The 26,908-nt window shown below is 39.6% G+C and overlaps 2 protein-coding genes across 7 annotated transcripts in view; one reads left to right on the forward strand and one right to left on the reverse strand.

The window, feature by feature from the left end:
- Positions 1-3,296: 3,296 nt before the first annotated feature.
- LOC131237080 (cysteine proteinase inhibitor 5-like) lies at positions 3,297-3,795 on the forward strand. The gene has a single exon (XM_058234732.1). It carries the CDS (start codon positions 3,340-3,342, stop codon positions 3,694-3,696), a length of 357 nt encoding a protein of 118 aa, XP_058090715.1. The 5' UTR covers positions 3,297-3,339; the 3' UTR covers positions 3,697-3,795.
- Positions 3,796-5,536: 1,741 nt separating this feature from the next.
- LOC131237049 (ubiquitin carboxyl-terminal hydrolase 14) overlaps positions 5,537-26,908 on the reverse strand; it is a 29,333-nt gene continuing 7,961 nt past the window's right edge. Inside the window, exons 6-20 of one of the 6 annotated variants that reach the window (XM_058234692.1) lie at positions 25,123-25,256; positions 24,969-25,025; positions 24,778-24,855; positions 18,645-18,699; positions 18,516-18,587; positions 15,060-15,140; positions 14,301-14,499; positions 13,754-13,811; positions 13,542-13,667; positions 9,719-9,807; positions 9,470-9,559; positions 8,775-8,948; positions 8,100-8,233; positions 7,290-7,419; positions 5,537-5,905 (exon numbers count right to left, since the gene is read on the reverse strand). In XM_058234692.1, the coding sequence (XP_058090675.1) occupies positions 5,727-5,905; positions 7,290-7,419; positions 8,100-8,233; positions 8,775-8,948; positions 9,470-9,559; positions 9,719-9,807; positions 13,542-13,667; positions 13,754-13,811; positions 14,301-14,499; positions 15,060-15,140; positions 18,516-18,587; positions 18,645-18,699; positions 24,778-24,855; positions 24,969-25,025; positions 25,123-25,256 (1,656 nt within the window). In that variant the 3' untranslated portion in view covers positions 5,537-5,726. The remainder of the gene's footprint in view (positions 5,906-7,289; positions 7,420-8,099; positions 8,234-8,774; positions 8,949-9,469; positions 9,560-9,718; positions 9,808-13,541; positions 13,668-13,753; positions 13,812-14,300; positions 14,500-15,059; positions 15,141-18,515; positions 18,588-18,644; positions 18,700-24,777; positions 24,856-24,968; positions 25,026-25,122; positions 25,257-26,908) is intronic. The other 5 variants (XM_058234712.1, XM_058234703.1, XM_058234697.1 and 2 more) reach the window with 5 other exon arrangements.

Consider the following 26,908-nt stretch of genomic DNA (forward strand, 5'->3'; position numbering starts at 1 on the left):
GTTTTGGCTGTGTTTGCCATGAGCTCTGTCGAGTTTTGGTTAACGACGGTTTAGATCCATCGCTAGGACGAGTTGAGCTGAGTTTCTCCTAGTTTTTAAACTATGATTGAAGTTGTGTTCTCTTCCGAGTACTTGGCTAGTGATCGGTGATCTGTAAGCCCCACCATGATGCATGTGTTTCATTCACACCGTCCATCCATTTTTCCATGTTATTTTATAGTACGAGACTAAAAATGAGTTAGTTCTAAATCCCAAGTGGACCACATCATAGGAAATAATGTTGATTGAACGCCCACCATTAAATGCTTCTTGGGGGCACAAAAGTTTTGGATCAAGCTTATATTTGTTTTGTTCTCTTCATTCAGGACTATATGACATAAGCACTGTGGATTGGACGTGTCCCTCTCTCTATGACAATGTCACGCACAGGTGGCCTTGGGCAGTTGTTTGGAGATCAGTGGGTTAAGTGAGACCCGGATCCCTGACTGTGGACCCGCTTTGATGTATGTGACTACATCCACACCGTCCATCCGTATTGAAAGCTCGTTTGAGGGCATGATGCAAAAACTGAAGCAGATCCAAATCTCAGATGAACCATAGAACAGGAAACAGTGGTGATTGAGTATTAAAAACTTCTTGTGGGCTACAGAAGTTTTGGATCAAGATGATATTTGTGTGGTCTCTTCATCTAGGTGTTTGTGACCTTATCAACAGGTTGGATGGCAAATAATCATTCCGGGGGAATCTATGAAGTTTGTAATGGTGGAGATTCCATCACAACTATTACCTGTGGTGTGGTCCACTAAGATTTGAGTCAGCTTCATTTTTAGGATTGTATCCTAAAATGAGCTTTCAAAATAGTTGGAGGGTGTGGATTTAAGGAACATACATCACTGTGAGCCCCACAGTTAGGGGTCTCACCCACCCGGTGGATCCCGGGTCCCATCTAATCCGCTCCAGTTGTTTGACTTCTTCCAGGACACGGTTTAGCTGGTGACCCCAACACCAGCCAGCTAGCTGGTGTCAAAGCTCTGTGAGCCCACAATGATGCATGTGTTTTATCCAGTTATTCACCCTTTTTTTTTCCATTTTATTTTAGGGCATGAGCTTAAAAAGAGGCAAGTCCAAATTACAGGTGGACCACACCACAGGAAAACAGTATTGGTTGAATGTTCACCATTAAAAACTTCTTATAGCCCAATGTAATATTTATTCACCATTAAAAACTTCTTAGGGCCCACTGTAATATTTATTTTCCAACCAACATGTTAATAAAGTTGTTTATACTCATTTTCGGCACCTTAACATGGACTAACAGGAAGACTTCGTGTGAAGATGTTATGCATTTGGCACAATCAGAATTATACTCACACCAGAAGAGGATTTACATTTGATATTCTTTCGATGTTATACATTCTATCATTATTCCGACAATAAAGACTCTTATCTGGTCTTTAAAAGGGATGAAACCTTACATGTCAGTTGGTCATAATTAACATGCCATTAAATAAGGGATATGCCTAGTATAGTCATAAAAGGTCCGCTGGGCGAGCATATCTTATTTCACGAGTAAATATAATCTCATCTACAAGACCGTCTCTTACAATCATTTCAAAATAAAAGATTTTCTTAGAGACGTTCGGAGAACTAGTAGCATTCCAAAATATTCTTAAAATCCGCATGTTGAACCAATCACCAAACGAACCCAACCTTGGATTAGGTCATGATCAGGAGAAACAGAACATCACCTAGGTTGGATCCGCAACCACTACTTTTCAGAATCAAGGAGGTGGAAGAACTATATCTAACCTGTTCCTAAACAAATCAGTATCGAGTGTTAAATCACGTCTTACTCCAAACCATCACCTTAGAAACAGTTGAGAATAAAAGGTAGTTTGATCCAGGCCGTCCAACACCTCAAAGTTGATAAGATGGGCCATTAGTAGAGATGTTGACTAATCATGATGGGTCTAAGACTAGCTCTAGAAGTTCCAAAGCCTAATCTTTAGTGGGCCACAAACATCTCCGCAAATAATTAGCGCCAGCAAGTCAAGAGTACTTTCTTTTCAAAGCAAGTCCTAATTTATTAAGGAAAATGTCCTGTATCTAAAAAGCCCACACGAAAAAATCTGAAAGGCCCTAAGCTTAGTGAAGGGCTTTCACCACCTCAAAAAGGCTATTAAAATTAAAAACACTCAAAGAAAAGCCCTAGGCTCCACGTCAAACATATCTATCTACATATCTACTTTGCATTTGTGCCCACTTACATATTTTTTCCATCATCAACAAAGGTGTACTCTCACTTTCAAATAAAATAAAAATAAATAATCCTAATGAAATAGACTAAAGAGATTAACTGATCCAACTACCAAGTTGATCGCACCGTAATAACAATAAAAGGGCACAAAAGATTTTTCAAATTCAATTGACGGATTCCACCGATTGATTGACACTCCTGTGATCCTTTCATCCAGGTCTTTGTGACCTAATTATCAACAGCTTGTATGGCAAATAGACATCCTGGAGGCCCCCAAGAAGTTGTTAATGATAGGTATTCAATCGCCACTATTTCCGTGGCGTGGTACACCTAAGATTTGTATCTTCGTCATTTTTTGCATCAAGCACTAAAATGCGCTGTCAAAACGGATGGACGGAGTGGATGTAAAGCACATATATCATGGTGGGCCACACAGTCAGGGATCCATCGAAGCCGTTCCGCTTTCATTTGTATTTTAGTGACACGTGTCGTGCCCAATCTGAGTTAAGCGGACTCTACAGTATAACAACCAAAAGCAGACTCACCCGCTTTAAAACGCATCCTACAAGTATGACCGTCCATACTTTCCAGACCGTATGTGTACCCACATTGTAGATTTAACACATCTGAAGATTTGCACTTCTGGGATGATCCTTACTAACTAGACGGTTGAAGATAAAATAGTCATGAATCCACCAGTACTCAGTACTCACCTGGCTGCTAGTCGGTTCTGGGAAAGCTCTGTGGGCCAACCATGATGTCTATGTTTTATCCACTCCGTCCATACATTTTGCGAGCTCATGTTAGGGCGTGAGCCAAAAAATGAAACAGACCCAAATCTCAATTAGACCACACGTGACCGGCCTACATGACAATTGAGATTATCCATTTCTAAACTATAGTACAATCCGGACAAACAGTTCGGATTCCATAGGCACGTGCCAAGCTGGCACGGCTTCCTTCTGTGGAGATGCACGTGGAGCACTGCATGTGAGGCCACCTAATCCCGCATTATAAAAGATAGAAAGCCACGGCTCTCACCGTTCCAACTCCAACCCAAACCAAACCAGTGCCCCCAAAACATGCAAATCCAGTGGTGCCTTCTCCTTCTAGTTCTGGTTCTCCACCAGGCATCCGCGACCAGAGAATCTCCGCCGTTGATGGTGGGCGGATGGCGATCGATCAAAGACGCGAGTGATCCGCACATACTGGAGATCGGCGAGTTCGCGGTGTCAGAGTACAACAAGGAGAAGAATGCAGGGCTGATGTTCAGACGTGTCATCGATGGTCAGACCCAGGTCGTTGCTGGGATCAACTATCGGCTAACGGTGGAAGCCATGCATGATGGAGTAGGAAACAGGTACGAGGCTGAGGTGTGGGAGAAGGCTTGGGAGGGGTTCAGGAGCCTCACTTCATTCAAACCCGCTGGGCGAAGCTAATGTGCACGTGGGGTGCGCATGGTAAGGATCATCTTGTGAATGGGGTCACGTGCTCATATGGGATTAGGTTGCCCGTATCCCTTTGTCTTCTAGTACCTTTTTTCTTTTTTTCCTTTTTTCGTCTTCTAGTACCTTAATAAATATATAAGTACAATAACTGTTTTGTGAAAGATCTGGTCTGTTCATTAGGTACTTGTATTTGCAATCATGGATGTTATTGACGAAAACGCTCTTTAAACGTTAAACGGGGCCGACGAGGTCGACTGATGGCTTGTTATATACTCAGCCCCCATTAGGACTGGGCTTGGTCCAGCCGGCTTAATATTTGAGCCCAAGCCTGGAACGAATAGGCCAGCCAGGCTCATTGGTAGCCCAACAAATGATTCTCCACCAGAAAGGATGGCGGTGATTTGTTTCAACCAAGCAACATTTGCCATTAGCCTCCATATTTTGGTAATCTAAGCCGTTGATTAGATTGCCCAAGTACGGCTATGGAATCAGGAACACCCGGCTAAGCACACGCCAGGTTTGGGCGTGGTGTACTGAACAGCATTCGAATTGGAATTCCGTCCCGGGCTAACCAACGCCAGGCTTGGGCCTTGTTTTATCAAGTTGATATTAGCATACTGAAGCCCGGATATTCTACACCTCTACTTGAAAGTGGGCCAGGCCACTCCAACTCAGGCTGCATATGAAACAGGGCCATGCCATGACCCAGGAACTGAAAGAGAGTTGACCTGGTTTGAATACTTAAATATCTCAAAGTAATTATACAGGACAGCCCAACAGACCTTTAAAAGGACTACAGACTCAGCTCGTGCCAGAATGGGACTGGATACAGAGCGTAGGCTGGGCTCAGTCAGAATAGGACTGGATACAGCACGCTCTGCCTCGGCAAGTACATGGACCACCATCAGTACCTCCACCAAATGCATGGTCCAAGATTTCCAAACATGTACAGAGGAGATGGCCATCTTTAATTGCATCGTTGGAACGGTCACGAGACCTCACAACATGCTGGAAGGGCCAGCCCCAGTTTAAGCAAACAAAGGTCTTCCCAGCTGGGCCTATCTGCAGCTGACTCAGATCTAACCCGGCCAATGTAAATCATGTGTATGATCACGATGGATAATCACTAACCAACATTCTCAAGGAGACTTCGCCACTCGGACTAACTCGTCCAGCCTCAAGTCACAAACTGCCTGAATCGGGGGTGAATTGGCCTAGCTCAGCCAATTCGGGCATGACTCAACCAGGCAACTTGTGGTATCGAACCAGATCACACCCGATCAACTAAAAGAGTCTTCTAGGACAATTAGAGACCTAGTAACACTCGTCCTAGTCTCAAATCCATACTCAACAAAGAGTAGGTTTTGACTCATATTTCCCAAAACATGCAAACAAGGCAGCATGCCTTGTCAACATCGACCATCAAGTGGACCACTAACACAAATAGGCCCAAAAGTCAGGCCTGGGCCATCCAAAAAAAAAAAAACGAAAAAGAGGATTAAACATTCAACTTGTGTGCGGACCACCTGATTACTGGACATGCCTAGCAGTCGGAAAGCCTAATGAACACATGCCAATTTGGCACACAGATATCCAAGTAACCATAGCAGGAAACATTACTGTCCGTTATTGTTGGGGCCTGGTGTTCCACGTACCCAATCCAGACATTCGAGAGCTGATTCTTTGCCTTCAAAGCCCCAAAACCAATATCAAATGCCATTTCAGCTCCTACCTGAAAACAAATCGAATTTGGGTTGAAAATGCCCCCACCAACCTGCATTTCCTGGGACGTCCAAGCACAACTACAATTAAGAAGCAGACGAGCGAGAGATGAAAAGGAATTCTGTTTTATTCCCACTAAGGAAAGGGTGTATCAGAAGTCATTGTTGATGTGAACCAGAGCACTTGAAAACCAACAGAGCATCCCTGTGGCTGATAAAAACGAATTGCAGCCATTCTTCAATCAACAATAACCGGGATTCCTATGAGCTTTCAGCATCGAGCAATCACTTCTGTACTCTTTAACCATCCATTCTCTCAAAAAAGTACAAGTAGCCCATGTCCTTAGGAGGGTCGATGGATGCCCCAACCTTGTTGTCATTGAAGATGACCCATCTCCCATCTTTGCACACATGTGCGACGTAGTGACCACATTGGGTAGAAGTGCCCATGTGACTCACTATTGCCATAAGCTTGTATCCTGCAGAACACGTGAAACACATCAGCATTGGTATATGATCGCACCCAAAAATAACAATAATAATAAACTGAAACACAAGAGGTCCCACCTGATGTTATAACGATCTCATTTAAAGAGTATTTTAGACATTTTACACTAAGTAGGGGCAATTGAGTAAAAACACATTATCTGAGACTATAAAGGGGGTTGAACAGCCAGCGCTAGGGATGGATTTTTTTATTTTAATGAAAACTCTTTGCTTACCTTGAAGCTCTCTCTTCCTGTGAATGGATTCTCTTGTGAATGGAGATTAATGGTGTGATGCCAAAGTTTGAAGCTCAATCTTTCCTCTCTTATTTTTCTTTGATAAGATATTTCTCTCATCTTTCTCTTCTTATCAAAATCCTTCTTTTCTTCTCCAAACGTAAATATCTTTATTCTTTTCTTGTAAACCTCAACCCACTACTTGAAACTGATCTTCTCTTATCCCTCTCTCCACCAAAACCCAACCCACCCCATCTCCGTCAAGCTCCACATGTACGAACTGCCTTTTCGTACAAGTCAGTCCATATGTCTGTACGGACATGGCCATACAACCATACGGTCAGCCACCATCTCTCCTCTTTTTTTCTTCCCTTTCTTCGATCCTTCTTCCTAGTATGAAACCCTAATTTATATTCACCTATAAACCCTAGTTTTTAATTTTTCCCAAGCCTTAATCTCTAATTGCCTATGAAACCCTAATCCCTTATTCCCTATAAAATCCTAAATTCTCAAATCCTTTCAAAGCCTTAATTCATTTCAAATCCAAAACCTTACATACTCAACCCTAACCCTAGATTCTCATATCCTTAACCCTAGAATGACCGAATCAGCCCCTTTGAATTAGGCCCAAGCCTATGCTATGGAAGTTCTACCTTCCATTGATCCTTTGAAATTCATGTTTTATATGCTTTAGCTTATTGTGAGATTGTGATTTAGCCTGAAATCTGAATTTTATTGTTTATTGATTTCTAAGAATTGTGGTAGGATAGTATATTTTATGTTTTGAATGCTCTTTAATCCGTTTATAATTTCGTTGCATCATATTTAGTCCAGATCATGTGTCCTGCATCACGCAGCCAGGAAGCTGCTTAAATAAATTGCCATTTTCCTGAGCATTCATCTTCAATGATGTTCGCTGTTAAAACAGTTGCCACTTCACTTTAGATCAACTAACAAACACGAAAGCCTAGACTATTCAAGGCAAAGCACCTCAAACTACAAATAGCTACTGTGAAATCTTCATAGCTTGGAAAGGAAGCTTTGAATTAATTAAAATTTAAAGACATATCTAGCATCGATTCTTTTAAAGTGCATGCAGAAGAAAAAGAAAAGAAAAGAAAAGGGGCTCAAAGAAACTAACTTCCTCCCCCATCGGGCAGTTCTGGATCAATGGAACTCTGTTCACTGCTTGTTGTAGCATCCATATCCACCAAGCTGGAAGCATCTGGGTGGCTAAATATCCAATCCGTAGCTTTCTCTATATCTCCGCCCTGTGAAAAATAATTAACCAAACAAATCACTAATTATTTTCTTTCCAGCACCCTTTTAAGAAATGGAAACTAAAAAGCATGCCTAGATTTATTTTATCTGGGAAAAGAACACCAGAATGTAGAAGATCTTGGAGATATAAGGGCAGATGGAAAGGGACTGCAGATTAGACTAGTGTAGCCTTTTTAACTAGAGCAAGACAAAAATATGTTCCATCTTAGTATCACAGCCTTTTTAATTAACACGTTCCATATATGTCAGGCCCATGATTTGATGGTCCATTCCACACACCTGTTGAGCCACGCACTGTACTGGCGATATCTCAAAAAATCTCCCAAAACTGGATTGAAGATCATAAATTTAATGTGGAGCATTGGCTTCCCTCTTTTTTCTTTTTCCTTTTTTTCCTAAGCCACCTTGCTCTAGCCTTGCAGGCCACTAATTGAACTTTGAAGGGTTAAGATTTGGAATGCTGGGGGATTCTAAGGGCATCCTCGTCAATGGCAGGACCCAACAGATCAATGATTCGGATCACCAACCATGGGCTCTGCAAGTATCAGATACCGCAGCTTAGAAAAGTTTACATATGCCAAGTTTTTTACTTTATACCATTCATCCAACAACACGACCAAATACAATCTGACAATCTTGAAACGACATAACGTAAAATCGACGGACTTACCGAGGCCTTCAATGCTTTTCGGGCAACCTCTTCTTGAAATCCAAATGAAATCAAAGTATTGACACTTTCTTCATCAACAAAGGACATCAGAACTTCCGCACCCTGCATCTCTTGAGAAATAGGATCATTTATATCTGCAAAGAGGTTCCACAAAATGAGTTATTAATAAGCCCTATGTGATCCTATTTAGGTATCAAAGAATGAATGGCTCCTGAGACTTGGCAACTGGACAATCCGCTGAGGAAATTCCATAGATGTGGAACCATGGCTCAGAGATACAAACCGTTGATCTTATGGGCTCTGCCATGAAACCACGGGATGCAACAATAAAATCCCAGGTTGGAATATTCATTCCCATCTTTCAATCTTTGCCCTTGCTTCATTGAACATACAGACTATTGTTGTGTTGTGTTCCTAGTCTATTTGTAGGCCACCACCAATCAAAGGGTTCTTCACATCTGGGAGATTTTTTGTACCATCCCTGTCCATGCTGGATACGAGTAGACTGACAAGCTGGATCATCAAACCATGGGCACTAGGCCTCTGCAAACTGTATGCTTGCTGAGGCTCGGGAGTCAACAATGCCTCTTTAAGCTTTTCATCTCTCCTGGAAGCCTGAATCATGTCAATTCAAATATAGCATCAACACACATATTACACAGATAAATGACAGACCTGGATCATCAAGGTGAGACAGCAGCCAATTCATGGCCTCCTCTACTCCAACATTTGAGGTGCTAATGGCCGCCTTTTGACAATGAAGATAATTAAATCCCATGCTTAAAAGTTGGGATACGATTTCCTCATTGGCTGCAGGTTTCACTGCTTCACTCGTATCACCACCAGCAACTGCACCATGGTAATCACATACTTTAGCAGCACTCATATCAGATACCATTCCTCAAGTTAAAGAAGAGCGTGTTAGAAGAGAATTTTGGGGGCAGCTTCGTAGAGCAGGATTCTCAATCCAACTTCCCTGAAAAAGCCAGACTGCCAATGAGGGACTTGTGTGCAAGATCCAGTGAACCCAAGTGCACATGTTGTGGCCCAAGAATCAGGCCGGTCCGTTCATCAGGTGGACACAAGCATATGAAAAGTTTTGACAGCTAGAAATAGAAAAGAAAGAATGGTCCACATCCGAGGTACATGTACAGCCCACATGATGATCCAACCAGCCTGATTTTCAGAATACCACACATACAGTGGGGTCCGCCAGATCTGGCCACATGGGGCCACATTGGGCAAGTTGCGGAGTAGAATTGAGAATCCTACTTGAACTAGCAGTCTCAGCAGGACCCTAGGATGTACAAACTTTTACATGTGCTAAACTCAATGGGCAAGTTAAGAGTGGCCTAGTCAGTGTCACTGACCTGCTTCTGGTAGTAGCTCTTCCCCTGGCTGCAAACCCTTGCTGCGCATGTGACTAATATCTATGATATCTGGGACATCGATATAAACATCTGAAAAATCATAGCGTATACAACATCATTAATATTTCCCAAATAATGAGACCCAATACAGTAATTTCCACAATCCTGCATGTCAAGAAGGAGATAACAGTAGGAAAGACCAAAAAAAAAAACCAGCAAAAAGGATAAGCTAGGCAACAAGAAAGATACCAAGCTTTTTTGGCACCCAGCCTGCCTCCATCACAAACTTCCGCATATGCAACACCAAGTAATCCGGGTACGAAGTCAGTCCAGCAGTTCTGCAAATGTGAAAATTCAATTTTCCATTAACAGTTAAGACAACAATGAATATTTTTACTTACGACTTCAACTGTCTATTTCTTATTTAGATAATCTTGCTTCTTGATCTTTTTAACAATGAGAAACTGATAATCACACACAAGGTTTCAATAATGGTATCCGTAGCTGTATCGGCTGGGCCCAAAAACACTATGGTACAATATCTGACCTGGTATCAGACTCTTTTTTAAACAAAAAAAAAAAACTTGAAAACTGTTGGGAAAATAAGAAAAAGTAAAACATTGGAATCTTTTTTTTTTCTTCGTTTTTTGTCTGTGTTTTTATAACATGTATTCAATGGTGCATCATACCACTCTTTGATAAGAACATTATCTGTCAGCTCGACCTGCTGAAAGTCAACCAAATAGGTCCTAATAAAACAGAAATCAAAAATGACTTGATGGATTAGGGCCCACTATATATGACCAGAACAAAAGGAGATGAGATGACAAAAAGGAAAAGGGGTGATGATTCACCCTTCTTTCAATATTTCATAAATGGTCCATTCCACTTCAATTCGTCGAATCTTACCCATATCTTGTGTTTTGTCATCAAAAGAGGCCCTAGATCTAGTCTAAAATTAGTTCCTAAGATTACTTCATGATTGACATGAAGAAAGAAGTGGATAAACAAGAGCAAATTTGAAAATAAAATTTTCAAAATGGGGCCTTTATGGCTGTGTTTTTTAAATGGTCATGTATTCATTGGTGCCAATACAGTTCGCATCGACTTGCATCAGCCAACATGACCCTTTTTTTGCCCTTAATGGACAGTATCACCCCCACATCGCACAACGACAGTGGCCAATACAGCCATATCCTAACCAACATATAAAATCACGATCACACAGTATGTAGGAGTATATTCTGGCCTAGCTCTCTTTGTTCAATATCATTCATAAAGCTTAACAAGAAATAGCTTCCCTGGGGTAGAAAAATCACAAAATCCCATGAACAATTATGATTAATTTTTCTTCTCATTTTCATAACGACGAACACTAGTAGGATATTTATCACATGGAGATGTTGGAATTTTCTAAATGAGAAACACTACATTTATTTCTAAATCTCATTTATTTGCAAACTGTAGGAAAATAAAGTGGGCATCAATTAGACTTGGAAGTTATAGCATCAACAATTGAACCCATCAATACCAACCATCAACCACAGAAGATAACACATGTGATGAACTCATTTAATGCCACAACACCCTCTGGTAGGCACAAAGATGCATATTCTGCATGATTTGCAACTATTGATGTTGAAATTCAGGAACCAGCTTGGAACCAACATTTGCACATGCTATATCCTAATCTTACTAATATTTTTTTGGTTCAGTAACCTTACTACTGTTATTGATGATGTTAATGAATTATTTATCCATGGTCAGAGCAGAAACAGCTATGCATGTGTTGCCTCAAATGCCTTCCATCAATTGGAAAGATTTGACAAAATATGAAAATGTAGTCTGATAACAGTGTAGAGCAAGGTGTCCCGTATCGGTATTGGTTGGCGTAACGGTGCCCTCCGAAACCGATACGGATACGGGGGCGTAACGGCGATACGGGGGCGTAACGGCCCATAACGGCGCAATTTTTTTTTTGCCAAAAAAATATGAAAAAATATGGATTAAATCCGGAATATTTTAAGCATTCCAAATATGCATTCATTTATAAATTGGAACATGTTTATGGTGGTGTAACGGTCCACTCTTTGGTGAGAAGTTGTATCGGACTGTCTAATTAATTTTTTAACCAGGTAACTTGAATTTAACTACAAAATTCATATATTTAATTTTTTAAATATGTAATTTATATACTTAACAACTTGATATCATTTCACCCAATAGTTCTTTAAAAAAATGAAATTAAATTCAGGTAGATGGCGTTGCCAATTTGGGGCTGACTTGGAGGACCAATCTATTCTCCAAATCAGCCTCAAATTCATGTCATTTATTGTCATTATCCCACTTATAAATTGGTGGACATTTATTGGATAGTGAATCATATAAAATACAAAATAAATCAAAAGGCCCTATTTTAAAAAATAAAAGTTCACAAATTAACAATTAAAACTATTTAAATAATTTGATTTTGGCATTGTGAGTTAGCAATTGCAGTCCATAATTTAATTGTCAAATTTTAAGTTAATATATGTCTTGTGTACAATTTTTTAAGGCTTGAATTAAGAGAGACTCGGATGTAAAGTGCAGCACACGTGTCAAAATTTTTTGGGCCTTACCCATGATGAATGTGTTATATCCATATCGTCCATCCATTTTGCCAAATAATTTTAGGGCATGAGCCCAAAAATGAGGCACATCCAAAGCTCAGATGGATTGCACCATAAAAAACAACAATAATTAAACGATCACCGTTAAAAATTTATTGGGGGCTAGAAAAGTTTTAGATCAAGCTGACATGTGTGTATTCCCTTCATCCACGTCAATGTGACCCAAGTAACAAGTTAGATTGAAAATAAACATTACGGTGGACTTTAAGAAATTTTTAATGGTGAGCATTCTATAACCACTATTTCCTATGGTGTGGTCCACCTGAGATTTGGATATTACTAATTTTTTGAATCCTGACCTAAAATGACGTGGCAAAATGGATAGACGATATGGATAAAATATATACATCATAGTGGGGCCCACTCGAGTCCGATTGGATGGAAAATAAACGTTACCGTGCGCACTACGAATATATTAACCTGAAAATCATTATCTCTGTTGCTATTTCTAGTGTGGTCCAGATGATCTCTGGATATAATTCATTTTTTAGGTTGTGATCTAAAATGATCTTTGAAAATAGATGAACGGTGTAGATGTAATAAATACATCACTGTGGGGCGATATAACTTTGATCTCCTTTGAACCGTTCGTACAACTCGGAGCTCGAGGAGTGTCAGCGCTCGTCTTTGCGTGACACGTACCTACATCAGGCAGCAGCTAGCTGCTGCAAACCAAAAAAAAAAAAACTGGAGAGAGAGGGAAACGAAAAGAAAAAAAGAGGGAAAGAAGAGAGAAAAGAAAAAAAAGAGGGAAAGGGGGAAAGAAGAGATTGAGAGAGAGAGAGAGAGAGAGAGAGAGAGAGAGAGAAGAAGAAGAAGAAGAAGAAGAGGAAGAAGGCCGCAGCCAGGGCCGCAGCCGCAGAAGAAGAAGAAGAAGAAGAAGAAGAAGAAGAAAGAGAAGAAGAATAAGAAAATAAAGGAAAACAAGTATGTTTTTTTTTTTTTTTTTTTTTAAAGGCTCGTAACAGCCGTTACGGGTCCGTAACGGCCGTTATGGCCCGTAACGGCCGTAACGGCCCTGTAACGGCCGTTACGAGCACAGAATTTCGTAACGGCCGTTTCGACCCCGTATCGCGTAACGGGTCCCACCGTTACCGTTACGTATCGGCCGTTACGGCCGATACGTAACCGATTTGGGATACCCTGGTGTAGAGTTGAAGTTCAATTCAAAGGAATTTGTTAGTAGACCATTAAAAAATTATGGAACATGAGATCATTCACAATACCATGAGATAAAAGTACAAGAATAAATAGACAAGGAAATTTTCTTATGCAAATACAACTGAACATAGATATGCAAATAATTGCTGTGATGTAACTATGCAAATTCCCATCTTACAAGTATTCTGACACATAAATGCATGTGCAAAGACAGAACAGATGAGGAATATCGCCAAGCTTACTTGATTGCTGTAGTCTTGGATTTCAAGGCACTGCTGTAAAAACCATGAACTTCCTCTGGAGCTGAAAAGCTTGCCAAGCAAGCTTCTAGGGGCACCCTTGGCCGTATGATTTCATCAGAAGCTCTGCTAGAATTCAGAAGCTCTACTTATCAAGACATTGCAAACAGAGAATGACAGAAACACAATGTCTAATCAATGCTTCTATTACTTACACTTCCTTTCCCTCCAAAGCCATTTCTGATTTTAACTTTTGAAAGGCTTCTAGCTGTTCTGAAATCTCAAATTACAAGATTATCAGAAAAAAACAGTCACGGTAGCTTAAAAACAGGAGGTATTATGTGATCATTAACTCGACCATATACATAGTATCCTTGGTCCTGAGTTCATACAAGTGGGGCCCATGGATTGGTGATCCAGACTATTGATCTGACAACCTTGACCATTGATAGAGTCCCAAACATCTCCTGATTGGAAGATCCTAGTCATCCAGTATTTGGCCTGTCTTCGATGAATGTGGACCATTGCTGTCTTTTTTTCAGAACCTTCTATTTGCAGGCTGTAGATTGAATGGTTAGGCATGCCCCATAGGGAAGAGTTTTGGTGGATGGTCTATTCACGATGGAGCCCATTAGATCAATGGTCTGGATCACAGAATTTTGGACCTCACTTATTCAGACTCAATGCCTACCATGCATATCCTCCCCAGTTCAAGGATTATGTGATTTCACTTACACCAGATGCTAACATGCAGGAACCTACCTTTATTAGTAGCTTCATGCAATGGAATGCTTAAAGAAAGGATGTAGTCAACCCTTTTATTGTAAGCAACTTTTCCAGAAGGGCACGAAAGACGCTCTTCAATACCAAATCTGAAACTCCTTGAGGGATCCAATTCAGGCTTTCCAGCATTGGCTCGTTCAACTTGATCAAGAAGATGTAGAAAGAACTCCAAGGCGTCCTAGAAGTTGATGGGAAGCAACTAATTAAAGAACATAAGTGAATTCTGGTGGTCTAGATCTTGCTGAATATACACACAACGCAAACAAATTTATATGCACTTAATGAATATGCTATCCCTGCATGCATGCTCACGCAATGCACAGATGTAATTAGTAGCTTTTGGTGACAGTAATGCAACTCTTACGTCCTGGGCATACAAGCAATGGAATTCTTTCCCAGGCTGCTCCAATTCTCAGAAGGAAAAGAGGTCCTTTCAATGTTCATTTGGGGGGGGGGGGCTTAAATTGAGATGGGTGCCTTCCAGTAGACTCACTTGTAAATCAGCTGCCGCCACACATTTTGGGCTTCAATTCCACACACACACAAAGCACTTGCAATCTTTAGACTGACTTGTAAGTCAGTTGTCAACCCCACATTTTAGCAGGAGCTCAGCATTAAAATCAATTGCCAAGATTAAATTGGAAAAACAAACCCTAAAGCTAATCTTTTGGTGAAACATTCCATTCAGCAAAGAGAAGTAACTTGCAATAAATATCATTATGACTCTATGGAGGTTACCTGTTGCCTCATAGAAGAAAACTCAGGATGGCTAGCAGCAATAACCGCCTTGAACATACGAGGGGCTATTCCTTCCTGCTGCTGAAAGAGGAAAGGAGTTACAAGCATTCACTCCAAGAAGGAAATTAAAGTTTGAACACAATGAACAAGAAATGAAATTGACTGCATTATGGACCACCTGAGAAGTAAGATGATAACAAATTCTAATAATTACAATTGTTACATATATGGGTGGAAAGTAGGTCTACCATGTCCTTCCAAGCTCATTCTTTTTTATCAATAAGATTAAAACTTTCACTAAGAGAAATGAACACACACACACACACACACACACACACACACACACACACACAGAGAGTAACAACAAGAGAAGGAATCTGGACACCGCTATCTAGCAAGTGCATTCACATCTGATGTAACAACAAGAGAAGGAATCTGGACACCGCTATCTAGCAAGTGCATTCACATCTGATGTGGATTCCCTCAAGATATGGGAGAAGACAAACAACAAATGACTACTTAGCTCTCTATTTTTTTTCCATCCAGTCCCGAACCTCCCTAGTCTTCATCACAGTGCTTGATTACTAAATGTACTCCCACCAAAGTTCCCACCACACCATATGGTACATCAACAAGTCGAACAAATGGTGTGTGCATAAATTGGTGGTGAATGATGAATCCTTTATTTCCTATAGTTGCCATATTCCTTCCATAATTGTTCGGATTTGCACATGATACAGGCAGATCAAGTATAGATGTCATATGCCAATCATGTTTTTCACATGTTTCCTCTATTTTCCTTCTCCTTTTGATATTTTCTTAGTAATTCTTCTATGCAAATTCCCTACCACATCTATGCTTGTTTGAAAGATCAAAATAAGGAATTTGGGCTCGAAGCAAAGAAAAGAATGCCCAGTGGCTGATTTGGGAAAAATAAAGAAAAGGGGGCAAAAAGCTACTTTTTTGTTTAATATTTTTGTAATCATGTCGAATCAACATGACAACCCCAAATCAATCAAGTCATAATTGATTTGTATTCAGTTTGGGGATATTTGAATTTTTTTTGTTTTTCGATTTTCATTGGTTTTTTTGAAATTATAGCAATTTTCTTACTTTTTTTAACTTTTTTCAAATAATTCTTGTAATAATGCATGATAATAGCAGGCAACCGGCCAACACACCAAAAGCTCTAGTATTGTTAGGAGAGTATTGATTTATCCCCATATTCTAGCTCTCCCAGGCAAACCCACACGAGTCCTCCCCGTGTCGAATAGGTCCCCAAATCGCACAGTCCCACAATGGGTCCCACCTCATGACCATCCTGCATATCACACGCGCCACCTCATGGGCCGCCCCACCCCTAGTGTAGAGATACGGTGCATCCTTAGAGTCGCACCAAGATGCCCCCGCATCATCCACCCACACCGGTGAGGAGACTCAATTCCTGGGCTCCCACTCTAATATCACTTTGATAGCGGACAACCGGCCAACTAACCAATAGCTCCAGAGTTGTTAGGGGAGTACCGATTTATCACTATATTCTAGCCCTCCCAGGCAAACCCATACGAATCCTTCCCGTGGGCATCCCCTGCATCGCATGGGTCTCCGAATCGCATGGTCCCACAATGAGTCTCACCTAGTAGCCATCCTGTATCTCATATGCCCCACCTCATGGGCCACCCCACCCCCAGTGTGGAGATACAATGCATCCTTGGAGTCGCACCAAGATGCCCCCACATCACATGAAGACAATGTTACTACTATAGATCTACACATGCATTGCTTAAATTAATTTTTTACAACATTGTTTTATATTTTCAAGCCACACTTTGGGGCATTTTCTGAAATCTCTAAAATAAGGAATGATAAATCCAGATAAATCTATGTTTCCTTTTAACATAGATTAAGCATTCACTACTGAATTTTAATTGCAAATGTTATTTTGGGCCATGTTCAACCATTTTTTGAACATTTCCTGACATATTTAAAATAAAAATTAAAATTAAAAAAATTGGAGGGGAGTGCTACATCTAGGTGGATCTATATTTTTTAACATAGATCTACCATCTGTGTTGGATTTCAATTACGTGTTTCTCAGGTCACTTTCAGCCATTTTTGGGCAATCTTCTGCAATTTTTAAAATTTTTTCCAAAATTATTTCAAGGGAATAATATATCTAAGTAAATCTATGTTTCTTGAACATAGATATACCATCTATGTCCTGGATTTCAATTATGTGTAGGCTTGGCATGGGGTTAATTTAGGCAAGCAAAGATCTCGGTTATGGAGAATGGCTATTCTAGTAGTCTGGTGGTCTGTTTGGGAAGAAAGAAATGGGAGATGTTTCAGGGATTCTTTTAACTCTATTCAATCAGTTTCTGCTACGGTGAAGCATCGTATCTTAAAATGGGCTGGCCAACTTGATTCTCTAAAGGGCTACGATCTTTTGTTTATTGGAGTTTAGTCAAGTCTGCTCCCTCAGCAGACTCTCTCTTCTCCTTTTGCTTTTCTTTTTTCTGTGTTTCTCTTTTTTCTCGTTTTCCTTTTCTGTATTCCTGTTTCGTTTTAATGCAAGTCCCGCGATCTTTCCACAAAAAAAAAAAAAAAAAATTTGTGTACTTTCAGGCCATTTTCAGCCTTTTTTAGGCAACTTTTTACTTTTTTTTCTAAAATTCATTTAGTGGAATGATAGATTAGGTAGATATATGTTTTCTAAACATAGATCTATGTCTATATACTAATTTTAATTATGTGTATATTTTCAGGCCATTTTTTGCCATCCTTGGGCAATTTTTCAATTTTTTGTTTGTTTAATGATTATGGTTTTTATATTAGGCGTTTTGCTTTATACATCATGAAAATAATCATACTAACAATATTAATACATCATATAAATTTATGACATTGGATACCTCTTTTTTTTTCCTGACTTTTTCCATAATTTTTTTGCTCAAAAAAAAATTATTTTCCGATACAAGGTTGATACCGATACGCAAGGGAATGTCATATAGGTTTTCGGCTCTGCCTCTGCCTATATCGATGTTCAGAGTCATGGGCCAGTATACCCATCAAGTGGGCCACAAAAAACAAAGAAAAAAAAAGTTAGAAGCTAAGGAAAAACAGTGCCAAACCTTCCTCTTCAGAGCGGTAACGGATGTGGCACAATCAATCTATGTTCAATATACGTGTTGCCTGCTGACAAGAAGACTGGCCTGATTTTGGGGCCAGAGCACATTTATGATGAGCACTGCCTGATGAATGGCCTGGATCACACACGTGTTTCACATTGGCACATGTGCCATGAAGATCCTCATTGCATCTATTCCCTTAGTATGTTGGCACAATTATCATGCATAACTTTGCAGATAGACTGACCATCTGACATTTTTTCTTATGATGGCATCAGGACATTAGTAGGCTCAGCAAAAGGATAAAAGGTTTACCAAGAGAACTTACAGCACTTGGAGTTGAGTTTGCAGAATTTCCCATCTCATCTGTCTGGTTGACAGTATAGAAAATGTCATCCTCCTGACGGAAAAACAGAAACATGACACGCCAAAAAAAAAAAAATTTGAATTTCTATACCTCTTGAGCCGGAACTGAGTATTTACCAGAAAGCAAACCATGCCCCAGTTTTGTCCTATTACAAAACAAAGCACATCAAGAATGTGTACAAATGATATGGAACCAAATACTGTCAAATTATTACTTGTCTGCCTAATACCCATGCACCATGAACAGACTAGATGGACCTGGCACATCTCAGAAAATTTAAAATTAAAAATTTTAAAAAAAAAAAAAAAAAAAAAAAAAAAAAATCGCAATAAAATAATGATGACTTGCATACAACAAAGATTGCAAACTGTGGAGACTTTTCGCAATAAGATTCCTGATCTAGTTTCTAGGTTAGGGGCTAGTTTTACAAAACCATGGGTTATTTAGCACCATTAACATTTTGCAAGACACGCCAATCTGCCTCCACAAAATGCCCATTGGTTGAGCCTCATTCCATTTTGGCATCCAATGTTACATGCAACCATTCCCAGAATATTTCTCTAGCTTGTGTAAGGTATAGAGGATCATGAGAAAGGTACTAGCTTAGTTAAAGACATTGCATATCGTTTGCTGTGGGAGCTCACACATGTTTTTAATGAAATTCATCTCTTTGCTTCAAGGCCAAACAAAACATTTACCCATGTAGGAAGGGAGGCAAACAAGATAGACAATTTATTAGCTGGGGGGCATTCACCCCTTCTTTTCCCATGGGAAATAATTCATTTAATTTATATCTGCTTTTCTTGTCAACAGAATTTGCATTCTCCTATAATAAATAATAATAATAATAATAAATAAAACTTTACGTGATTGCATCTTTGTCCCAAAAATGGGTCTCCTCTCTTAGGTATTTCTTTTTCTTTGTTTTTTATCGGTGGTTTCCTGTTTCACAAATCATTATCATCATCTAAGCCTTATCCCAACTAATTGGGTCAGTTACATGAATCCCCTCCCGCCATTCCACTCAATCAAGGGCCACAACTTCAGTTAGACAACAGGTCGTCAAGTCTTTTCTTACTACCTCCACCCACGTCATTTCCCTTGCCCTTTTAGAGCCTTCAACTTGTAACAACCAGTGTTCGAAATATCGATACTATCGGCCGATATTATCGGTATCGCACCAGTGCAAGGCGAAACTCCGCCGATAACACCCGGAAGATACCAAAAATCCAAAACTTCAGATATCGTACGATATTATCGTCGATATCGTGCGATATATCGTCGACATCATGCGATACATCGTCGATATCGCCGATACAACCCACCCCGATGCCGTGGGTTGCGGAAAATCAAAAAATTTTGAATTAGAAGAGAGAGAGAGAGAGAGAGAGAGAGAGAGAGAGAGAGTACCTGTAGCCGTAGGCTGTAGCGGTGATTGGAGGTGGGCCATTCGACTGGTAAGTATCTGTATCCCTCTTTCTTCGAATTTTTCTCGCTATTTACCCACCCAGATGCCGTGGTTTGTGGAAAATCAAAAATTTTGAATTAGAAAAGAGAGAGAGAGAGAGAGAGAGAGAGAGAGAGAGAGAGAGAGAGAGAGAGAACCTCGCTGCGTGAAGGAGAGGGAGAGCGCTCGTGACAGAGAGGGAAAATGAAGAAGATGGGGCGGGAGGGGTGAAATGGGGATCGGCACGGGTGTGGTTTACTGAGCACGCTCCTATCGTACTCGGTAAACTCAGTTGGGGCCCACCTTTAATGTATGTGGTCTATCCACGCCGTCCATCTGTTTTCCCATCTAAATTAAGGGGTTGATCCCAAAAATTAGAACGAGAAGTGGATCATACCACAGGAAATAGTGGTGACACTGATTTCCACCGTTGAAACCTTTCTGGCCCCCGCAGTGATGTTTATCAGTCATCCAAACCCTTAATAAGATCATATGGATGTGGATGAAAGGAAAATACGAATTTAATAAGATCATATGGGCCCTGCAGTGATGTTTATCAGTCATCTAAATTTAATACTTCTGTGGCCAAAAATGGTATTTCAACGGTGGATGTTCAATTCAACTGTTTTGTAAGGTGTGGCCCATTTAAACATTGTATATGGTTTATTTTTGGGCTAAAGCCCTGAAATTATCTGTTAAAATGTATGGACGGAGCGGATAAAATACATAAATCGTGGTGGACCTCACATGAGTTTACACAGTACGCTAAGCGTACTGAGTTACTCACTGTACAATCATATAAAGTGGTGTCCGTGTTCTGTGGGTCCAACGGTAATGTGTGTGTCATATCCACACCATTCATTAATTTGGAAATAATTTTTTAGGGCATGACACAAACAATGATGTAGATATAAATCTTTAGTGGACCCCGCCACAGAAAAAAGTGGAGAGAGTGACGCCCACCATTGAAACTCATAGCATTCTTGAGGGCCCATCATAATGTTTATTTGTGATCTAATCTGTTGATAAGTCCAAAAAGATATGGAATAATGGAAAACGCAAATATCATCTTAACCATCCATCTCTTGTGGCCCTCAATAAATTTTTAATGGTGAACGTCACTCTCTCCATTGTTTTCTGTGGTGGGGTCCACTCGAGCTCTGGATCTGACTCATTTTTTGGTTCATGCCCTAAAATGATCTGTTCAAATGGATGGACGGTGTGGATAGAAAAAATACATCATGGTGGGACCCATGTAACTTGGTGACGTGACTTCAGTAATCCGCACTAGAAGTGGACTGCGTACCGAGGGAAGCGGATTGCGTACTAAGTAACTCAGTACCCTTAGGGTACTGAGTAAACTGTGTGGGGTCCGCTATTATTTATTTATTTTATCCACTCCGTTAATCCATGTTAAAAGATAATTTTAGGGCTTGATCCCAAAAAACGAAGCAAATTAAAATCTCAAGCGGACCACACCACAGGAAACAGTTTGATTGAACCTTTACCATTAAAAATTTTTTGGAGGCCAAAGAAGTTTTGGATCAAGCTGAAGTTTGTGGTTTCTCTTCATCCATGTCTTTGTGATCTTAGGAACAGGTTGGATGACAAATAAAAATTACTTTAGACACTGGGAAGGTTTCAACGGTGGAATCATTATTCCACACTGTTTCCTATGTAATGGTCCACTTGAGCTTTGTATTTACTTCAATTTTGGGATCAACCCCTAAAATTATCTGTAAAAATGGATGGACGGTGTGGATAAACCACATAAATTCACGGTGGGCCCAACTGAGTTTACTCATAGTGGGCCCATAGCGAATCTCGCTACTCGTCCTGTCAGTAGCGAAGCGGAGTAACTCACTACGCTTAGCTTACTGAGTAAACTCTGTGGGATCCACCATGATTTATGTATTTTATCTGCTCCGTCCATCTATTTTAATAGATAATTCTAGAGCTTCAACCCAAAAATGAAACATATACAATGTTCAAATGGACCACACCATAGGAAACAGTTGAATTGAACGTCTACCGTTGAAAATTTCTTGGGGGCCACATAAATGTTGGATCAAGTTTATATTTATTTTTTCCCTTCATCCATGTCTGTACGATCTTATGAATAGGTATGACAAATAAACATCATTGTTGGGCCTAGCAAGGTTTCAACGGTGGATATCATTATCCCTGCTGTTTCCTGTGGTATGGTCTACTTGATCTTTGGATATGATTCAATTTTTGGCTCAACCCCTTAAATTAGATGGAAAAACAAATAGACGGTGTGGATAGATCACATACATTCAAGGTGGGCCCAACCCACAGAACTGCCCGTTCGGGGCTAGAGACGAGCAGGGGTTGGACGCAATCCGCGTCCGTGACGTGCAAAGACGAGCGTTGATGCTCCTCGAGCTCCAGTTGCACGAACGGTTCAAAGGAGATCAAAGTTACATGGGCCCAAAGTGATGTATTTATTATATTTACACTGTTCATCTATTTTTAGAGATCATATTAGATCATATTAGAGCAATATCTACACCATTCAATTTAAAAATAGTTGTATTAGTTCAATTAAACATCGCATAACTTAGGAACCTATACAAAGGAAATTTATTATGTGCATCTTTTTTTTGAGATATTATGATTTAAAAGTGTGTATTAAGGGCCTTTTTAACAATCCCCAAAGTTTCATTAAAAAATTCAACCATTTTCCTAATGTTTCCCCATGTTTCCCAAAAAGTGTGATAAACTACGCGATACAAACGATATATCCCGTGCGATAACCGATACGTATCTGTATCCCAAGGGTGCGATACATTGTGCGATACCGATATTTCGAACACTGGTAACAACTCACTTCTAACCCCCATCTTATTACCCATTGGTACTACTCCTAAATTCCCTCAAATGCATTCTTTGCTAATTCTATCCTTCCTTTTAGAGACTTCAGTTTGCACCAACTCACTCCTAACTGGCACAATCCTTGGTCTCCATTGCACATGACCAAACCATCTAACTCCACTTTCCCTCGTCCTATTACCTATTCATGCTACTCCTAAATTTCCTTGAATGAATTCATTTCTAATTCCCTCCTTCCTCGTCTTGCCACTCATCCATCTCAACATCCTCATTTCGACAGAACTCATCCTATGAACATGTTGTTCCTTAACTGCCCAACATTCTATACATCTATACATAAACATATATGTGTATGTCTAGAGATGTGTGTGTGTGTGTCGTAACAGTCGTTACAAGGGTAGTAACAGCTGATTTGGCCATTGTTACCGTTATTGAATACCTAGGTTTGATTGGTACACGATGATCACATAAAACTCAAGAGGCACATCTCTATTTCTTCCACATGCTTAATGCCAACTACTCAATTTCTCCACTCTAATGAATTATCAACCCAAGATATCGAAAGTGGTCATTTTGGGAACTTCTTGATCAACAAACTTAACTAATTCTTCATTCCCACTCCTATTGATACTAAAATTGCACTCCATATACTTTGTTTTAGTCCAACTAATTTTAAATCCTTTAAATTCTACAGCACCCTTCCATAATCAAGCTTTATGTTTATGCCCTCCCTCGTCTTGTCAATCAAAACTATGTCATTTGCAAATAGCATACAGCATGGGATCTGTTCTTGCAAATGCCTCATTAACTTTGTCCATAACCAATGCAAAAATATACAGGTTAAATGCTGACCCTTGGATCAAGCCGGCAGCTATTGGGAACTCAATTGTCTCTCCACTAGTGGTCCTCACATTTGTTACTGCTTCCTCGCACATGTCCTTAGTCATGTCAATATATTCTATTGAAACTCCTTTCTTTCCCAACACCCACCAAATCCACTCTCTAGGGACCGTATCATAAGCTTTCTCTAAGTCAATAAAGACCATGTGGAGATCCTTCCTCCTCTCCCTATATTTCTCCATCAATTGTCTAAGTAAGAAAATGGCTTCAATAGTAAACCTCCCTACATGAAACCAAACTGATTTTCTGATAGATTCATCTCATACCTTAGTCTTTGCTTAATCACTCTTTTCCAAAGTTTCATCGTATGGCTCATAAGTTTAATCCTATGATAATTAGTGCAACTTCATATGACTCCTTTATTCTTATAGATGGGTACTGCGGTACTTTTCCTCCATTCATTGAGCATTTTTTTTTATCTCACAATCTTGTAACTTCCAAACCTCTATTGGTATAACATATGCTCCAAGGGCTTTTTTTGTTTTCATCCTCTCAAAGCTTCTTTCACTTTAGATATCATAATCTACGGACCCCCACATCATTTAAATTTTATGATTCCATCTATTTGTATGCTCGCAAAGTGATTGTCATTTAACAAGTTCTGAAAATAGCTCCTTCACCTTTCATTGATCTTATTGTCCTTGACCAGCACCCTTCGGTCATCACACTTAATGCATCTAACATGATCTAGGTTCCTACTCTTCCATACTGTTCCAGCTTATAATAAATCAGACACCAAAAAGAAACACTTTCTTGGTAATTCAGTGATATATCTCAAAATCCATGTTGAATAATGTAAGGAATCATCATCATATATGACTCTTTTAGCTTCAAAAATAATCCTAGAGGGCTTTCAGAATCAGAACTGCATCTGATGCATTCTTCACGAAAGAAGAAACTATAAAATAAGCATATATTTTTCATGTACAAGAAACATTCATATTTTGTGATTGCCAGGTAAACCTTCAAACCATAACAAACCAAGAAAAGATATAAAGCCTTTACGGTGCATCAATTACTTACAACTGGGTATTCAAGTCTACAGTTGGATCAGAAGGGGCAGTTACAAATGCTGTTTTCAAGCTCTGGTTCACATAATATCTGAAATGGTATCACCGAAGGGTTAAAAAATTTAAGTAAGAAATAAAAGATCAACTGAATGAAGGCATATCAAGTAAAATAATCCAAAAACAGCATAGACTGGCAATACTAACCGTGAGCAGAAAGATCGTGTTGAGAACGCTACTTGCATGGTTGAGGCCATATAACAGCTGGAGAAAATAAATGAACAATAACAACCTGAGAATTAAACAACATAATCATCAAAATCTTCAGAATGAGGTGAAGCATCCTCCAGGGAATAATTACCTGTTCCCGAGATTGACAAGTCCTGTATAGCCTGGTCCAAATAGTGGCTCAACTACCTTTCCACTTTCTTGTATGCGATTCCAATCAAAATTGGTATTCTGGTCAAGCTCCCTTTCAGCAGTTGTCATTTCAGTCTGAAAATAAGAAGGGTTCATTTTGGAATGATGATCTGACTCACAAGCACCAGGAAACACTAACACAGTATTGGCACAGTAATTGGGATTCGGGAACATGTTTACAGTTATAAGTACTAAGCATTCATTACCTCACAGAAATATCTATATAGAAGTCAATCAAATTATCACTAACTTCCACTCACTAGTCACTATAGCTTTCCATAGGTGTTCCTCAGCATTCACAACCAAAATTCCAGTGAAGGAACCATATGCATGTTAAAATTTCCGTTCCCAGAAAAAAGCAAATAAAATATAATAACTGTTAAGAAGGATTTCACATATCAGTATGTGTACATGTCATCCACAACCAAAGCTGATGCAATCGTCCCACATCTCACATGTACAAGCTCCACATGTGTGTACAAGAAAAGGACCACCTTCCTTTTTTAGCCCATCACCACTTCCCATTTCTTTCAAATCTCTATATTAGGAAATTTGTTCTTTCTTTCGTATCTTTATTTTAGGCAAGGATAATTTTAAATATTTTTCTAATCTAAGTATCTTCTTATTTTAGGCATTTTCTTAATTAGAATGCCTTGTTATCTAAGTGCTTTCCTATTTTCGCAGATTTTTAGATTCTATGGCCTTTATTACAGATTAAAAGGTTTGATTATAAATAGGGCCTATGGCCTATGGAATAAGACAAGCTGATTAATATTCTCTTTAAGAAATTTTCTTATTTTCTCTACGGTAGCTATTGAAGGGAGGGGGAGTGGTCTCTAGTTCAAGACTAGAGGACCGTTGAGATCAGTCTTGCATTTGTAATCTCTAGCATTCAGCTAGAGGATTGTTGGGTATTTTCCCACAATCTCTTTCTTTTCTTATTAATTTATTTGCTTTCCCTTTCAGGTTTGCATCAAAAACAATTATTAATGCTACAACATATGGCTATGAACTCGTATCAGATATGGGATATCAAGGGACCGGAACAGGTGGGTGGTCACACAGGCTCCATCAATTTACAAGGCTTCTGCCTTAACGAAGAGGTAACCTGAGTGGTAGGTGAGTCCTCGAGGCAGTTACTGGGGAAATTGGAGGCGAACGTGTACTCATTTTTGGGAGACATGCTGTAATGAGTCAGCATTATGGGACACTTTTCATAGGTTGTACTAGATGATCTATGAAAAGGAAACAACAGTATTGCAGGCTTTCGGCAGAATGGAGATCAGATAGTTTTGTCAACTCTATTCAGGAAGGCCTCGAATGATATGAAGAATTTGTGGAATACACAAGTCCCATGGAACGCTTCAATGGTTGCTGCCCATTGCAGGTGAAGGCAATGTTTAAAATATCGCTATCGCGTTACATATTGCATCCTTGGGATATAGATACGTATCGGTTATCGCATGGGATATATCGTTTGTATCGGGTTATTTATCACACTTTTTTAGAAATATGGGGAAACATTAGGAAAATGGTTGAATTTTTCAATGAAACTTCAGGGATTGTTAAAAAAGAAGTGCACATAACATCTCAAAAAAAGAAGTGCATATAATAGGTTTCCTTTCTATAGGGTCCTAAGCTATGCATTGTCTAACTAAACTAATGCAACTATATTCAAATTGAATGCATAACATTTAGAGTGTATGTGACGATCATTTCATCAAACA

The sequence above is a fragment of the Magnolia sinica genome, chromosome 1, assembly GCF_029962835.1.
Source record: "Magnolia sinica isolate HGM2019 chromosome 1, MsV1, whole genome shotgun sequence".
Classification (NCBI taxonomy): domain Eukaryota; kingdom Viridiplantae; phylum Streptophyta; class Magnoliopsida; order Magnoliales; family Magnoliaceae; genus Magnolia; species Magnolia sinica.

What these genes read in the sequence shown, in the direction of transcription:
- LOC131237080 (XM_058234732.1), top strand. Translation starts at nt 3,340, where the DNA reads ATGCAAATCCAGTGGTGCCTTCTCCTTCTAGTTCTGGTTCTCCACCAG.